At 37.3% G+C, this 18,615-nt stretch overlaps 2 protein-coding genes across 2 annotated transcripts in view; one reads left to right on the top strand and one right to left on the bottom strand.

Annotated features, from left to right (window-relative positions):
- Window positions 1-18,615, bottom strand: part of LOC132170307 (acetyl-CoA acetyltransferase 2) — a 33,325-nt gene that overhangs the window by 9,343 nt on the left and 5,367 nt on the right. The window lies entirely within an intron of this gene.
- On the top strand, window positions 10,291-15,527 carry LOC132170306 (cellulose synthase-like protein E6). The gene is made up of 8 exons (XM_059581233.1): window positions 10,291-10,645; window positions 10,761-11,082; window positions 13,170-13,310; window positions 13,437-13,568; window positions 13,688-13,900; window positions 14,025-14,255; window positions 14,435-14,782; window positions 14,868-15,527. The coding sequence occupies exons 1-8, from the start codon at window positions 10,374-10,376 to the stop codon at window positions 15,417-15,419; spliced, it is 2,211 nt and encodes a 736-aa protein (XP_059437216.1). The 5' UTR covers window positions 10,291-10,373; the 3' UTR covers window positions 15,420-15,527.

Raw genomic sequence — 18,615 nt, 5'->3', positions numbered from 1 at the left:
CGTGTTCTCTCTCTCTGTTCGATCGCCTCTCTCTGTTCTGCTAGCCTTGTATTCCCCTGTTTTTCTTTCTTTCTTCCGAGCGCCATTGCTGACCTTGGAGAATTTTTTTTTTCTTCTGCCCAAACTCTTCCTTTATTAAGCTGAGCATTTTTTTCTCTTCTCCCCCGGGTACTCTCTCTCGTGTAAGCTATATATAAGAAAACGCTCACGATTGCACTGTAAGAAAAGGCCCGCAGCGCTGCCCGCCGCCCGTCGTCCTCTCTAGCTACCTCCATTTTTAGCTCCTACACGAGCTCCTCACGTACAAGTATATATATATGTACATGCTTCCTTTTACTTATTTATTTGTTAGGTTTGGATTTGGTGTTTGCATGCTAGCAGGTTGGGTGATGTTTGTGCTAATCTCGTATATGATATTTTGTTTCACTGCTTTGGTTCATTATATTATGTATTTAGGTCTTCAAGAGTCCTTTTGTATATTTTTGTGACTTTATACGATATTTTTGTGAACCCAAAACAAATCAAATATATCAAACATTTTGCATATATAGGCATTATTTTGAATTTGAGTGAATTCTCATGCTGAGCATGCTATGAAGATAAAACATCTGAACAAGATGGCAAACTATCCAGTCAATTATACTCGTAGGGGAACAAACCTTCGCTCAAACACCACAAGAGTGGCAGATGCATCACACTTCAGTGAATGTTGAAAACTAGGAGGTAGATAAGCATACGAATCCATCTGCAATTCAAAGAGAAATGACATTAGATTTTCTTCCAGCCTTTATCAATGATCCTGAATAGTCACATAAAGCATTTGCAGCTACTATACAGAAAAGCCAACGAGCCCCAAATTAATGTGTGTGTGTGTGTGAACCTTCTAACACTTGGATACTTGGAAACATAAAAGAAGGATTGATCACAAAGATTTGTTTTTGATAAGTAGGATTGATCACAAAGATAAGCTAACATAAAGCGTCTTCTAAACCCATGGCACATCAGCTACATTGGAGACCAATACATCCACCCAATTTTTTGGATGACAAATTTAAATAAAAAGTTTAGTTGCCCTATTGTGAATTGCCCCACCCATAAGACATTAATTAGAACTCATTTAAGCTGATCAATATGATATATATTAAAGTTATATATATATATATATATATATATATATACCAGATACTTCACTCAAAGAACATTTCTTTTCTTATATATGTTAATTAATAATTGCATTCTTTTAAAATGATCAGATATGGTCGGTCAATTCAATTCATTAAACCCTAATTTCGTCTTATTTGCACACTGATTGATCCCTTAATTCTACTAATTGGTTGAATCAGGTTGAAACTTGAACTAGATTCAACCAATCAATAAATCAATAAACCGGTTCAGTGAAATATGTGCTTTGCGTTGGGTCTAGTTTATTCATGACAACATGAATTGGTTAAAACAAATGAAAGTGCATGAACTACGATACTCATGCAAAGTATATAACTACTTGTTGTGCCAAAAGTCATTATTATGGTAAAAAAGATAATAACAAAAAATTACACGCAAAAACTCAAGTCATTATTAAAGATAGAATACAAAATAGTGAAAAGAAAATTACTCAAAATCTAAAATCTCAAATAAATTAAGTTAAATCTCATTATCACACAAAAAATTGTTTTCAAATGAATGAAAAAAAAAAAAAAAAAAAAGGACGAACATTTTTTTTTTCCTGGAGCAAACAGTGGTTGGTCTCTCTTTTTTCTCTTTCACCGTGTGGCCAAAACATAGTTAATTTCTTTTTCCAAGTAATTGATATATGGAGTGGGTAAATTGATTGCAATTGAAAGTTCAGGGGTCAAAATTAAAAGGTTTTAAGGCTCGAGAGTATGTCAAATTGTGTGGTAATTTAGAAGTTTAGATATATGTCATAATAAGATTATCAAAAGATATAGTGATGAATTGACTAATACGTAAGTCAAAAAAAAGATTATCAAAAGAGGAATACTTGAAAATGTTCTGATATATGTCATAATAAGTAATGTAACATTGATAAGCAATCAAAACTTGCAATTACATGCTGAAAAAGACTAATTCGTTTCGCAACATATTTTGCAGGGAGACATGAGTTATAGGGGAAAGAGAAAAGCACAGCGGCAACCTAACGTACGGTTGACATCCGCCGCCCATGATTTACATTCGTCCCCCCGGGCTAATATGGATCCAGAAGGGTATAGACCGGTACTTCCACATCATGTGGAAGAGCACACCGATGCAGGGCGGGACGTGGGATGTGGTGATGACATTCATGTAGATCCTCAGCGTTCTGATGTGGCAGAGCCGGGCACATCTACACCGTTCACGCTTGACTTCACGACGTTGAGCGATATGGGAATCGTTTCCCATGGCCATTTCCAGCGGCACCCATACCCCAGTAGCGGAGTACATGTGGATGATAGTGATGAGACACAGCCCCCGGATAGCACTGAGGGTGATGAGGATGGTGTCGCGCATGACACGCATTCCGATGATGCCGCTACACTCCCGTTGGCGGTGGATGAGGTTCGGACGATAAGTAAGTACATGTGTTAAAATATCGGAATATGTATTTTATTTCATTTTAATATGTGGTTAGTTTAATTAAATAACTAACTTGTTCAAATTTTTAATGTATTAGGTGTAGATCGCGATGACATCACCCACTACCATATATTAAGTGTCAAGTCATGCCACAAGTTGTGGGAGATCCCGGATGGCCAGAGGATCGTGTGCGAGTATAACCCTGCGTGGCAGCCTGTGGGACAAAGTGCTTCCAAATTTAGACGGATGACCGGAGTGTTCGTTAGGAGCAGTACTTATGTCCGGATTAGCGACGAGTGGAAGAAGGTATCAGAGCGTAAGAAGGAAGATATTTGGGATGCATTGATGGTATGTTATAAGACAATTAATTATTGTATTTATGATAATGATTTATATATTCATATATTTATCTCAAATAGATGGACAATATTGTTAATGAATATATATATATATATGTGTGAATATATGTAGAAGCACTTCTATATCCCACCTGACTGCGATATCGCGGCCATAAAACGGGACGCTTTCCTTGATATGCGAAACAAGCATACGACTTGGAGGTATGACTTGAAGCATAGTCTTCACATCACATCGGACGATACTCCGGCGACAGTGAAGGCTAGGGAAGGAGGACAATTATCCACGTACAATAGAGAGGACGTGGATATATTATTGGAGAAATGGTGTTCGACAGAGAATCAAGTAAGTCACATTTTAGTGAGTTTTGTTTAGTTTTATTAAGATGAATGTGTAGCCTAAAATATTAACAATGTTAATTGTGTAGGAATATGCTGCATATATGAAAGGAATCCGGTCGAAGAACAAGGAGCCTCACTGCACCGGATCAAAGAGCTATGCCAGGGCTACACATGAAGAAGTATGTTTTTTGATCAGATATATGTATGACTTATGTTGATTGTGTTTATGTTTAAATTTTTGGGGTTTTTTTTGTGTATGCAGTTCGTAAATACCGGGATTCCGCCAACACGAGCGCAGTCTTACATCAACACACACGTGAAGAAGACTGGCGGATATCCAAATGACTTGGTCAAGGAAAGATGTGTACGCTACTAATAACCGATATGTTTTGGTTAATGTATATTTATTTGTAATTTTATTTAATATTTATAATTGCTTTTGTTAATGTGTACTTTACAGGAGAGGATGAAGGAGTTGCTTCCCACTGACTCGGCTGCTACACAATCTGTCACCGAGGGCACCGTACGGTGGGCGCCCGACGATGCGTACGCACAGGGGATGGGCAATAAGCCGGAGTACGCAGGTCGGGTTCGCCAGGTTGGAGCAGGTATACTACCTGTGCGCGGTACATCCACTCCTACTATAGACCAGTCGCGCCACGCTCACAACCTCCCGGGAGCTCTGGTGTCCCAGAAATGATAGAAACTGCACTACAAGCTGAGCGGGAGAAGCACAAGCAGGAGATGGATGCGCTGCTAGAGACACAGCGAGAGCAGGCAATGGCGCAGCAAGCTGAACGGGAGAGGCACAGGGCAGAGATAGCTGCGCTGTTAGATGCACAGCGAGTGGAGGTTGATCAGCAGGTTGCTGTGCGGCTAGCTGAGACCCGGGCTAGTATGACCACTTTGTACGAGGCACGTTTTCGTCAACTCGAGCACATGTTGCAGTCGAGGTCCTCATCCGATACGACTCGAGTTAAAGATGTAACAGAAAAAGAATCTCCAGCCCGTTTGGTGGTGAAATCGTTAGTGGGGAGTGAACCAGGTAATGCAATTTGTTTTTTTTGCTTTGGGTTTTATTGAGTATATATATATGTATGTATGAATTTTATGACGTTGCAAAATGTTTTGTTCTTCATTGGTTTGGTGATACATTAGGTTGGACAGTAGGAATGTTTTTTATGTTGTTAGTGTTGATAGCGACCTCGATAATGTTTGTTATTATTTCTACTACTAAACGTTAGCATTGTGTTTGTGTCTAATTTTAGAAGGAACTTATTTTCCAGTCGGAATATATATATATATATATATATATATATATATATATATAGATATTGCATTGATGATGATTTATAAGTGTACTTATTGCTTCCCGATAAGAAAGACACTTATTGCTTCTTGATTGATTGTTTTATAATCTCCAGGTATTGCGGAAAAGTTGTCGAATGAGGAAGCCATCGACCTAGATTGAGCCTTGTATGTGAGTTCGTAGTTGGTAAACATATTAAGGGCATTTTGTTATTGTTTAGTTGTGTGAAACAAAACAATATTTGCTCATAATAGTTATTGGAAGTATATGATTAACGTATTGACTGCATGTTTGTGATAGATATAATTATATCTATATGATAAATAGTAAGTTGCATTAAATGGATGTTTAGTCAATACTTCGTTTGACGTTTAATATATAGGTTGGGTTTCTTGTAACCATGTGAAGTTTGAGGTTTAATATATAGGTTGGGTCTCTTGTAAGTATGTCAAGTTTGAGGTTTAATATATAGGTTGGGTCTCTTGTAACTATTCCAATCGCTATGTATTGCCTGCATTTTACGATTCCGATCGAATGTTATTGTTTACTTTAATGATTTGTATGTGTTGTCTGAATTATGAGTTCCTCACTGTTGCTTTATAAGTGGTCAAAAATTATATAGGTGGATTGGAATATAAGAAGAATATATATGGCCATTTAGCATGTCAAGTTTAAGAAGTTATACATTCTTGAATCTGATTTATGAAGCTAGGCCATGGAGGAAAGGTTATACTTTATTCAGTATTGTCTTACATAGGATAGAGTAGAGTAGAGTAGAGTAGTTCTTTCTATTTGTAGAGTAACATCTTTCTTTGAATTTATTTCTTACCGCAGATTGTGAAGAAGCTTGTGGATGTTGTTGTCAGTATACATCAAGCTATCTGGGAAACTTTTGGAAATAGCGGTATGAGGAGGTCATGGATGGACATAGGACGTATTAGATTGGTTTGATTTGATTTGATTTGATATGATTTTGATTTTGACTTTGTTTTCCACTTTGGTTAGACATATTGAATTGACTCAATGACCTATCAATTATTCCATGCATGTCTCTATTTATTTCTGAGGAGTTGATAGATTTGAATGTCGAATTCTATTATATGTAACTGAATTTTTGGACATGTTATAATGATTTTATCATGCCATTTGTTTTTGTTCCTAGTATATCCTTAGGAAAGATGACATGAGAAAATTGGTTTTTTTTGTACAAATTAAATTGAATTCAAGCAGGAAAATCTGGAGTAAATTGAATTGTATAAACTGTATATATTGAATTCTGGAATAAATTGAACTCAGGAAAACGATGTTGGAACAATAGAATATTGTTTGTTGGATCTAATTATTTGCCAGTTTGTTGGATCTAATTGTTTGCCAATTCAAATGGAAATGTTTCAGATTTTTTGATTATTCCTGAATATTTGCAAATGTTTCAAATAATATGGAATTAATCTGAAAAATCTGTACACATTGAGAGAAAATTTGCACCTGCTGTGTTTCCAGGTTGTTTTCTCTGTTCCATCACAAAACAACTCTGATTGATTTCCAGATTGCCTTCCAGAAATGCAATCTGGAAACACAGCAAGTGAAAGCAATCAGTGAAAGTAGGAAAAATCACCTGCAATCAGTGAAAGCAAATGCGTGAAAGTAGAAAGCAGGAAAAAAAAAAAGGCCAAATTTTCTGACGTGGCATATCTGCCACGTCAGAAATTTTCTGGCGTGGTGGAAAAGCCACGTCAGAAATTTTCTGACGTGGCCGAATCACCACGTCAGAAATTTTCTGACGTGGCATTTCTGCCATGTCAGAAAATTTGCTGAGGTGTCCAATCCTAAACGTAATAAAAATTTTTGACGTTGCATTATGCCACGTCAGAATTTTTTCTGACGTTGCATTATGCCACGTCAGAATTTTTTCTGACGTGGCATTTTTGACACGTCAGAAATTTTCTGATGTGTCGAAAATGCAACGTCAGAAAAAAAATTTCTGGCGTGTTAGTGGGTAACACGTCAGAATTTTCTGACGTGTTGCCTACTCACACGTCAGGAAATTTTTTTTCCTGACACTTACGTTTCTGACACTCGACACACGTCAGAAACAACCCGTCAGAAAAAATTTCTGACGTGTCGGACACTAGAACACGTAAGAAAACGCCTGTCATTAAAAAATGGTTTTTTGTAGTGTCTCTCTCTGTGGCTCTCTCGCACGTACGTGTTAACTCCATATATATGAATCTCATATTTAGCTATATCGTGATTTGCATGCAGATGGGTTTGAAGTATGGTTGTCCAGTGGAGGATATCCTGACAGGATTAGCTATACATTGTCGAGGTTGGAAATCCGTATATTTAAATCCGGAAAGGAAGGCCTTCCTTGGAGTTGCTCCCACAACACTACTGCAGTCACTTGTACAGCATAAAAGATGGACTGAAGATGATTTTCAGGTCTTTGTCTCAAACTGTCCCTTTGTGTATGGACATAAAAAGATGCCCCTTAAACTTCAACTTTCATATTCTTCCTATTTGCTGTGGGCTGTAAACTGCTTGGGCACGTTGTACTTTGTTGCTGTGCCAACCCTATGCCTGCTTAGGGGCATCTCCTTATTCCCAGAGGTACGTGTTAGAATATAATTAGTTAAATAATTAAATTTATTAAAAATATTTAACTTGCATTAATTGCTAATGAAATCATCTTGCACTAACAGATATCAAATCCATGGGTCCTTCCATTTCTATTTGTCATCTTTGTCCACCGTGCATACAGTCTTGGAGAATTTGTTTGGTGTGGGGGCACATTCGGAGGGTGGTGGTCCTGGTGGAATGATCAAAGGATGTGGCTGTATAAAAGAATTAGTTCCTATTTCTTTGCCTTCTTAGACAACATCCTAAAACTACTGGGATTTACAGAGTCGGCCTTTTTCATCACAGCAAAGGTGGCTGAAGATGATGTTTTACAGAGATACGAGGAAGAGGTCATGGAGTTCGGTGCTTCTTCCCCAATGTTTACCATTATAGCAACACTTGCATTGCTAAATGCGTTCTGTTTCGTTGGAGGAATGAAGAGGGTGATTATGCAGAAGGATGTGCAAGCTTTGCTTTCAGACCCATTTGCATTGCAGATTCTTCTGTGTGGCATACTGGTATTGATCAATCTGCCTGTTTACCAAGGTCTCTTCCTCAGAAAAGACAATGGTCGCATGCCGACCTCATTAACACTACGGTCAATTATGTTTGCACTGTTGGCTTGTGCATTGGCCCTCTATTAAATGACTTGTCGGTCCCAAGTAAACTCTAGAATACTTCGAATTAAGGAACCATTTCTAGTTACCAAGAGTTCGCATATATTTACTGATACTTTCAGGGGAAACTGTAATGTTCGTAATGACATGTATAATTTGTTGTATCCTATATATGTCGGGGATCGCTACAGTTCGTCAAATGAATGTTGTTCGAAAAAAAATGTCAAAAGTTTCTCTTAGAAATGACCATCTGGCTTTGTAACAAGCTATGCATGCTTAGAAAACGTCTTCACTTCCCTTTTGGAGAATGATGCCAACATGCCAGCTGGCCTTTTACCAAAAGCATTTAATTGGTAGGATGGATGTAATTAATTGGCCACCCAAATATTTTGGAATGGGGGCCCTGATCAAAACGAGTTGAGATAGTTCGATCACTTTCAAAATAAGGTTTTTGAGGTAGTTCGCGAGCGACCTGTACTGTACCCCTCACCTTAAGTGACAACTAGACCGCATCCAAAATCATGTTTAGTAGTCCAAACCACCTCCTCATTTGTTTGTAGTGTTGAGGGGCAATCATGAATGAACCATCCCAAAATAGCCGCGATTGAGAAGCACTTTCATTTTATGTTGTTGATGTACATGCACGTGGCTCCTTCACAACCGTTCATGACAAACTGAGAGTTCAAGCAGCTTGCAGGCTCCTATGCAATTACACTGTTAAAGGCTCGGTTGTACATTTTTGTCGGTTTTATTTATGAATGGCGTCACGCGCGCAACCAACATTCAAATTCGAATTCACCAAACTATTAGGTTTGACCAATTAATTGTATGCAACGGAATAGTTGTAGGATTTATGTGATACCATCGACGTCGTACACATAATTTTTGGTTTGATTGATAAGGTACAGCAATTCGGTTATCAAGGTAGTAAATGGGCTGGGAAAACAAAGATCGATGTGTGCCCATTAATTTGGGAATTGTTATGATGTTTGACCATGCCACGTTTTGTTGATGTATTAGATAAATTTCTTGACTCTATTATTAACTATGTAGGGTTTGGACTTAATTGGATGATCACCGGCTTCTTGTTCAACCTTTGTTTTCAGCTAATTAAGCCAAAGGGGAAACTTTAGTAAGCCCCTCCGAATTTCCAGTCAATTTAACAAGCACTTCTTGAATTACCAAAATTCTTACATAGATCTCCTGAACTTTAGTTTGCTCTCACTTTGAACTCTTCTAGTAGTTTTCAACGTTAAAGTCAAATTTTATGCCCATTTTACCCTTACCCCAAAACTACAATCAAGCTACAGCTTTTAAAACTAATACATCTACCCAAATTTCAAAACGACGTCGCTTTTGTGCAGATAATTTTTTTTTAAAAAAAGCAAAATATGCCAAAAAAAAAAAAAAGGACTTAAATTGGTGGACCCAGCACCCCCGCCAAAATGGGGTGGCTGGACCTAACCCTTGGTCGCACTGGATTCCCATGGTATTGGCGGGTGGTCCCACACTCAAAAGCGGGGTCTCTCCCCCCCCCCCAAAAAAAAAAAAAGGATTGCTGGAGGTGGCCCGTTGGCCTGAGTCACGGGCCACCCCCACAGTCGTGAGCCAGCCAGGAGCTCTGTCTGCATGGGTGGCCAGGAGCCTCACCCCGGCCACACCTCTGTAAGTATCCCACACCCCCAAAACACCCACCCCTTTTTTTTGTTTTTTCTGGGTGGCCTCTGGACTTCACCCCTGGCCATGGGGTGGTCTGACCAACTCAAAATTTCTAGATTAATCTTTCTTTCTTTTTCTTTTTTTTTTAATATATTTTGCTTATATATATATATATATATATATATATATATATTATACTCAAAACGACGTTGTTTTAAGGTAGGTGGTGATATAGCTTTGAAGTTCAAAATGGTGTAGTTTTGGAGCCCAAAACGACGTAATTTTGGTTAAGGGTATAATAGGCATAAAATGTCAATTTAATGGTGAAAGCTAACTGAAGGGTCCAAAGTGAGAGCAAACCAAAATTCAGGGGCCTAAGTAAGAGTTTTTAAAATTTAAGGGGTGTTTGTCAAATCAGCTGAAACTTCGGAGGGGCTTGATGAAGTTTCCTTAGATAACCAATTGAGCATCATCAAAATAAACTTGTATTATTAGTTTATTATACGATGAAGATCGATGCGTGTTCTAAGCAAACAGTCTGCTTCCACAAATTGTATTTAATAATGTTGGATAACATGAGATTTATCAACAAGAAGTATAAAAAATGGGGACCAACCTTTTCTACCTACTCTGGTTTTTTTTTTTTTTTTTTCTTCGTTTTAGTCATTTTCTGCTGAAAATATCAAAATTGAAGAGTAATATTAAGCTTGACTCTCAAAGTAGCTAGTCTTCCTCGCGTGCCCCTCCACTAGGTTGTACCTTTATTCCAATGTTGTCACTTCTGGTTGGCTCCTTATATCCATCATTGTCGTCCTTCAATTCTTTTTTGGTTGCATTATACACACACACTTTTCTAAGCAACACTCGAGAGAGCTCGAGCAAGAGAGAGAGAGAGAGAGAGAGATGGAGATAAATGATCATCTTCCTCTTTTTGTAACAAAGTCAGCCAAGGGACGTATCCCTTTACAAATTTATGCGTTTTCAATCTTGGTGGGTATATGCTTGATCTTTGTATATAGAGTGAGCTATATACCAGCAAAAGAAGAAGCCGGAAGATGGGTTTGGATCGGATTATTTCTTTCGGAGCTTTGGTTTTCTTTTTATTGGTTTATCACTATGGTTGTCCGTTGGAATCTCATCTATCGTTCCACTTTCAAAGACAGGCTCTCTCTCAGGTCTCTTTCTCTCTCTCTGTGACATATTTAATTAGCGTACTATTTGTGTGTGTGTGTTTTTTTTTTTTTGTCTTTTACTTGCTAAATATGGTTGTACTGTTCATGCAATAAACAGACACGAAAAGGCTCTGCCGGGGATAGACATATTCGTGTGTACAGCAGACCCCATGATAGAACCGCCATCTATGGTGATTAACACCGTCCTCTCAGTCATGGCTTACGACTATCCGCCTGAAAAGCTAAGCGTTTATCTTTCAGACGACGGCGGTTCGGATTTGACGTTTTACGCAATGGTAGAGGCCTCACGTTTCTCAAAGATTTGGCTTCCGTTTTGCAAAAAGTTCAAAGTGGAGCCGAGATCGCCGGAGGCTTATTTCCGCACAGCCGCTGAGCCGCTTGAAGATCCTGCCATGGCCAAAGAGTGGTCATCCATCAAGGTATATATATCTTCCATGGATTTTCATCTTTACTACTAGAATCTAGAACTAGGAAATTAAGCCGTTTGCACGCAAAGATAGACCATTTCTTAACCACTTAGAATATGCCAGCTCTCATCCAAGGCGTCGAGTATCTTGGGGCTGAGAAATCCAGGTGGGGCGCCTTGCAACAATAACAAAACTGTCTTGATCAGTGGCTTGTTTTGATATGTTAATTAATTAAATATATATCATTTATCACGTCAATTTCACATCACCTGCCTGCTTTTTAACTTTTAATTTTGTTTTTTATTTTTTTATTTTTTTAAAGTACATCTAATGACTTTAACTTTCATGATAAATCAACAATAAGTTAATGTCGGATCAAAACAGAATTCAAAGACTTTATAACATCTCGTTAAAATATTAACTAATGAAGCATATATAATTTTGTTCGTTATTTTTAATCAGCTTATATTTTTAGACTAAATAATTATTAATTTAACCATGCCGGTGGTAAATGGACACCAAATCAAATACGTACAATGACCTATGCTAATCTGTTTGATTTCCATTATATATATATATATATCAGTCATGGAAATCAAACAGATTAGCATAGGTCATTCTCTTAGCCATACACACGAAATCTGTTCCGTTTGCAAAACTATATCTAGCTAATCCTTCATTTCCCTTTCAATTTCCACCCTCCATTCTTGGTAATGGTCCACATTTGGCCAAAAACTAGACAAAACATATGTGTATGACATATATAGTTCAAAGGGGACCTTTCAGAATGCCGTCTTAACCCTGCTGGCTGCTAATTGCGACTGTCTACAACTTGGCTCTTTTTAGTAGCGTGACAAGTTATGTTTATGTGATAGGTTCGAGTCATATCAAGACATGCGTATAATATTATATATATTAGTTTTAACTCGACCTATTTAGTTAAATGGTTAAGATTACTTAATTCTAACTCGCTAATTTCATGTTGAGTTCATGTCGAATTCGTACGTAATATAAAAATTTGCCAACTTTACTCTAAGCCCAATTGAATATATTTTGATGCATATATGCCTTTCCACGGAATATATGGTCCAGTCTCCAGTCTCCAGAATGGACCATAGGAGATACTATGCATGATCAATAATTGAGCACTATATTGATCATGATTCATCATGGAGTAGTAGTACGGTGATAATTAATCAGGCCCTGGACCCATGTGTAGGAGATGTAATAGAGGCCACCAAAATATATAGGTGCAACTGTTCAAATAGTTAGAGCACTATAAACATCTTTTTCTCTCTCTCTCTCTATATATATATATATATAAGGAAAATCACCTGAAACAAACTCACTTTTGAACATTTTTAGTGTCTAGAGATTCAAATAATTAGGCCATCTTGAGCCCAACCTTTTGTTTTCTTTTTTCTTAATTTTCTTTTCAAAATATTAATAAATAATTCAAAATACAAAATAACCGAAACTATTTTCATCTTTATCTTTATGTGACATTAAAACACTTCAAATTAAAAACAAAAAAATCTGCAAAACATAGTAACAAACGAAGCCAAACCACAGATGTTTGGATAAAAGGTATCAAATGATCAAAGCTTGAGATTGAATTACTGTGAAACGATTTGTGATAAAATATTTTATATTATATTATAAAATATTTTATTTTAATTTTAATTTTGCATCATACTTTTTATATATAATAAAATGATGGTATATAGAAACTAAAAAATATACCTTATTATTATATTTTATTTAATTCAAGGTCACATCACTAGTAATACGACTCGAACCCGACATGAGGCATTAAGGATTGACAATACCCGACATGTACTCCATATAAAATTAAAAGGTTAGTATTAAAGGGTTTGACCAGCCCGTCTAATTAATTAGGTCAGGTTATGATAATTGACCTACATAAAAGAATATGACACATAAACACCAATTGTCACCCCTATTGTGTCTCGCGAATTCGTTTGCTGAAAGTCAAGTGACAAGCATCCTTTTTTTTTAGTAAAAATTTTAAAAAAAAATCTTTCTTTTATTTTTAATTCACACAGGGATAGAAAATAATATCCGGTTTCATGTTACAGACATCATATGAAGACATGAAGAAACGGATTGAGACGACTACAGAGCGAGGCCAAATTTCAGAAGAAGTACGTAAAGAGCACAAGGGATTTAGTGAGTGGAACAAGGTTTCAAGCCGACGTGATCATCAAACCATTATTCAAGTACTTTCTACGTTGTCACTGAAATCATGGAATTAATATTAATTAATTTACACCTCTAAAATTTACCCAATTTTCCTGCTTGCTTAATAGAATTAATCAATTAATTGTTACTATTTCAATTCATAGATACTTATTAATGGAAAAGACCCCAAGGCTGTAGATATTGATGGACAACCTTTGCCAACTCTGGTATACTTGGCACGTGAAAAGAAACCCCAGTACCACCATAACTTTAAAGCAGGAGCCATGAATGCACTGGTAAGCCATACATCATATATATCCACTCCACATGCAACTTAAGCTTCATATCCATGGCCATAGAATTCATGTGTTAATAGCTTTTGTATGTTTTATGGAAATAATAATAATAAAAACAGATAAGGGTGTCATCGCGGATAAGCAATGGTCCGATAATTCTTAATGTGGACTGCGACATGTACTCAAACAATTCAGACTCAGCGAGAGATGCTGTGTGCTTTTTTATGGATGAAGAAAATGGTCATGAGATTGGCTTCGTACAGTTTCCACAGGCGTTCGAGAACATTACAAAGAATGATGTTTACGGTAGCTCCTTGAACGTAATTATGGAGGTGAGCGAGCATTAACAAACAACTTACAATGATTCAAACATGTGTATTAATTAAACCTGTATGTTTCTAATGAGAGAGAAGATCTTAATGGAATTTCTACTTTTTGTATGCATGGCGACAAAAGGTGGAGATTCCAGGATTTGATGGGCATGGAGGGCCTTTGTATATTGGTACCGGGTGCTTTCACAGAAGAGACACTCTTTATGGGCACAAGTACGGCAAGGAATTTAAGGCAGATTGGAAGGGAGGGAAATGGAATGATAGAAAGGTAGAAGAGAGTGCGAGTGTTCTAGAAGAAACATGCAAAGTTCTTGCAAGTTGTACCTATGAAAACAACACTCAGTGGGGAAAGGAGGTCTCTCTCTCTCTCTCTCTCCCTCTCTCTTTCTACCTATGAAAACAACACTCCAAAAAATGCTATTTAGTGGATGGTTATACTTGTGACAGTCATATAACAGTTTACTAAATAGAATTACTCATAATTAATTAACCTCATGTACATGAAGCTCTCTCACACACATATATGATTTGCAGATGGGTTTGAAATATGGTTGTGCAGTAGAAGATGTCATCACAGGATTAGCTATACATTGTCGAGGTTGGAGGTCAATATATTTCAACCCGGAAAGGAAGGGGTTCCTTGGAGTTGCTCCCACAACACTACTGCAGTCACTTGTACAGCATAAGAGATGGAGTGAAGGTGATTTTCAGATCTTTGCCTCAAGGTACTGTCCCTTTGTGCATGGCTACAAAAAGACTCCCCTGAAGCATCAACTGTCATACTGTATCTATTTGCTATGGGCTCCAACTTGCTTGCCTACTCTATACTACGTCGTTGTGCCATCCCTATGCCTGCTTAGAGGCATCTCCTTGTTTCCAGAGGTACAATACTTATTACTTGAATGGAACTTTGCCTATTGTTGATTGTTAACAATTAATTATCTTGCATGCATGCACTGATTAACAGATTTCAAATCCATGGATCCTACCATTTGCATTTGTCATCTCTGTCCACCGCGCATACTGTCTTGGAGAATATGTTTGGTTGGGGGGCACATTCCTAGGCTGGTGGAATGATCAAAGGATGTGGCTGTTTAAAAGAACTAGTTCCTTTTTCTTTGGATTCTTTGACAACATCCTAAAACTACTGGGGTTCACAAAGTCGGCCTTTGTCGTCACGGCAAAGGTGGCTGACGATGATGTTTCACAGAGATACGAGGAAGAGCTCATGGAGTTCGGTGCTTCTTCCCCAATGTTTACCATTATAGCAACACTTGCATTGTTAAATGCGTTCTGTTTGGTTGGAGGAATGAAGAGGGTGATTATGCAGAAGGAAATGCAAAATTTGCTTTCACACCCATTTGCATTGCAGATTCTTCTTTGTGGGGTACTGGTTATAATCAATCTTCCTGTTTACCAAGGTCTCTTCCTCAGGAAAGACAACGGTCGAATGCCTACGTCAATAACGCAACGGTCAATTATGTTTGCTCTATTGGCTTGTGCATTTGCCCTGTACTAAGTTCCTTATTGGTGCCTGGTGAAGAAATATATATACTTTGAAGGGAAACTGTAATTTATTATATCCCATGACGGGATTCCTATAATTCAGGTGAATTTTGTTAGAAAACTGAAATATTATTTTCTATAAAAAAAAAAAAAAAAGTTTTTATTATTTCTCTTACTTAATTTTTAGAAAATAATATTCACCTAGGATTAGGAGGACGCCAAAAAATTACCAGGAGATCGATTAGTTTTTATATATACTAGGATTATTAGTTTTTATATATACTTTTTTTTTTTTAATGAAATAAATCTTTATCAATATTTCTTAATTGGGGGCTGGGGTTTTAAGCAGAGGCCTAATCCGCTTAATGGTGGAACCAACCCTGATGGTCATCAAACTAAAGAATATGAAATATGGTCATTTCATTCCAACCCCTTATATAGCATGTAATAATCATTCATATTTCTAAAAGAATGACTATTCCGTATATCAAATATAGCCTAGTTTGTTTGCATTTTTTGGGTAAAGGGTAAGAGAGCTGGTCATATTGAAAGCACAGAGAATATTGTAGGATGTTGCAACGGCTTGATTTGCATCAGCATTTTGGTAATTTTATTTATTTACCAAAATGCTTCTCAATTTGGTGGTGTTGAGAGGACGGTATTACCACGGATAATGAAGTTTGGGTGATGGAGTACGGGGTGGCCAATTGTTGGAGTCTCCTTTATACGGTACAGCCAGGCTCGGCTTCTTCCAGCTACCCACCTTTAGTGTTCTCACATGCATGACGCGGAAGAGGTTTTGACGGGAGAGAAGGACATTACAGAGCGGGACTTGCATAAACTCTTTGGTATGACACAAAAAATAAAACACGTAGGATTGTTGATATTCAAAATATGCCCAATAGTATTAGTTTCTCTAAGCCATACATTTGTGTGGGAAGCTTCCTTCTCCTCGATGCTGACCGTGACAATTAACTCCAATATAGATGATGAGTTATGTGTAGGTCCGTTGTAAACTTGTAGTAAAAAAAAAAAGTGCCAAAGGTGGGTCAGTTTATTCTACCATGTTCAAATCTTTGGCTGCTCATTACCCCAAGGACCATCATCTTCAGCAAACTAGATTAATGGGATGAAAATTATTCTACTTGTGCATTACCCCCAAATTATGGTAAATAAGTAATTGAGAAAGACATTAATATCGTTTGATTCTCTTAAAATCTCTAACATTTCATTCTTAAAACAAGGATTACAATAATTTTTTTTTTCTAATTTAGTATTACAATAATTGATAGCTTGAAATAAAGAAATCAAATAATATATTAATATCAAAGTCATTCTTAAATAAAATTGTATAAGAGTATAAGTCTCTATTTTTTTTTTCTCTCTCTCTCTCTCTCTCTCTAAGCCTTGGTGTTTGTATATATAGAGGAGGAACTAGTTACAGAAGATAACTACAAGTGTGTTTGTAATACAATTGAAATCATGTGCTTCTTATCTAAATCTAGTACAAGCTTAATCTTTATCAATTGTTTGTATCATCGTCGTTGTTATCTTGTGCTGCTGTAGCTAGGTATCTTTGATATGCAATTGAATAATGCTGATATATGCTCTACGCCCTAGCTAGACCCAATAATATTCTCTTTCTCAACCGAGATTTTGCTGAATCTTTTTCTTTTATGATTTTGCCGGATGATTGGGTATATATAAGATGAGATTTTCCTTGCTGAATCTCTTTTTAATTAAGATTTTGCCGAAATTTTAAATTTTGAATTTTCACAACGTGGCATGATTTTTTGCATTGAGATGCAACGGACGGTCAAGATTTACAAATATGAGATTCTTGAACCTTATACATATATAGTTACATACCACCTTAACCTCTGCGAGTGAAAACCCACGATTACGTTCAATCTATCTACAAGGATAGTGCATGTAGCATAGCCAGAAGATGAAGAAGGAATTTGTTCACCGAAAGATGACGACTATCCCGGAAGAGCTCATCACCGAGATACTTTCCCGACTTCCCATCAAGCCACTGCTTCGTTTTCAGTGTGTTTCGAAGCCATGGTTCTCCCAAATCAACAACTCAGATTTCATCAAGTTGCATCTCAATCACTCTAGAGAACGCACCCTCATTGTAAAGACCTACTGGCCAAGTAATTACTACATGGTAAACTTTTCTAATGAGGGTCAGTTTAGCGAGGCCGCGAAGATTGAACAGCTGCAGTACAAATCAGCAAGCACAGAGATTGTAGGATGTTGCAACGGCTTGGTTTGCATCAGAAACTTGAACTGTGAAATTGTAATATGCAACCCATTAATTGGAAAATACAAGAAATTACCCTCTTTTAAGCCTCCTAGAGAAGCTAGTTCTGATTACTATGATTACTTGGCATTTGGATACGATCGGGTCAACGACGACTACAAGGTTTTTAAGTTTGAGATCCCAAAAACCTTGGTTGTGAACATATCCTTAAGGAGGGAAAAATGTGGTTCTGAGGTATACAGTCTGCGAGAACACTCTTGGAGAATGGTTGAAGATGAATGGCCTTTTGAGAAATCGTATATTTTCTCAAATTGTCTGGGCCGGCCTTTCTTATACGGTAATTTCCATTGGTTGGTGGTGCCTTTCTTAAACGGTAATTTTCATTGGCTGGTTACTCAGACGAACTCCAAACAGTTCATAGTCGCATTCAATCTTAGCACTGAAAAATTCCAAGTACTACATGAGATTCCTGTTAATTTTGGTTTATTTTTAAATGAGTGTGTCAACTTTGTGGTGTTGAGAGGATGGCTTAGTCTTGCCATAGATAGGGACGTTTGGGTGATGAAAGAGTATGGGGTGGCCAACAGTTGGACTCTGCTTTATACGATGCAGCTAGACCCGGCTCCTTGCACCTACCTACCTTTAATGTTCTCACATGACGGTGAAGAGGTTTTGACGGGAGAACCTATAGGGCAGGACTTGTATGGTCGGGGCTTTCATAGACTCTTTTGGTATGACATAAAAAAGAAAACATGGAAGACTGTTAAGATTCAAAATATGCCCAGTAGTTTCTCTATGCCATACATTTATGAGGGAAGCCTCCTTTCTCCTTGATGCTGACCGTGACAATTAACTTCAATATAGGTCTGTTTTAGTAAAAAAAAGGGTGTCAATGTGGGTCAGTTTTTATTCTACCATGTTCAATAAGGAGTCAGATGATCTT

This window comes from Corylus avellana, chromosome ca2, assembly GCF_901000735.1.
Source record: "Corylus avellana chromosome ca2, CavTom2PMs-1.0".
Taxonomy (NCBI): Eukaryota; Viridiplantae; Streptophyta; class Magnoliopsida; order Fagales; family Betulaceae; genus Corylus; species Corylus avellana.
This window is presented reverse-complemented; position numbering and strand designations above follow the sequence as displayed.

What these genes read in the sequence shown, in the direction of transcription:
- LOC132170306 (XM_059581233.1), top strand. Translation starts at nt 10,374, where the DNA reads ATGGAGATAAATGATCATCTTCCTCTTTTTGTAACAAAGTCAGCCAAG. An exon ending in ATCATCAAACCATTATTCAA is followed by an intron (nt 13,311 to 13,436) that starts GTACTTTCTACG and finishes TTCAATTCATAG; the next exon opens with ATACTTATTAATGGAAAAGA. An exon ending in ACACTCAGTGGGGAAAGGAG is followed by an intron (nt 14,256 to 14,434) that starts GTCTCTCTCTCT and finishes TATGATTTGCAG; the next exon opens with ATGGGTTTGAAATATGGTTG.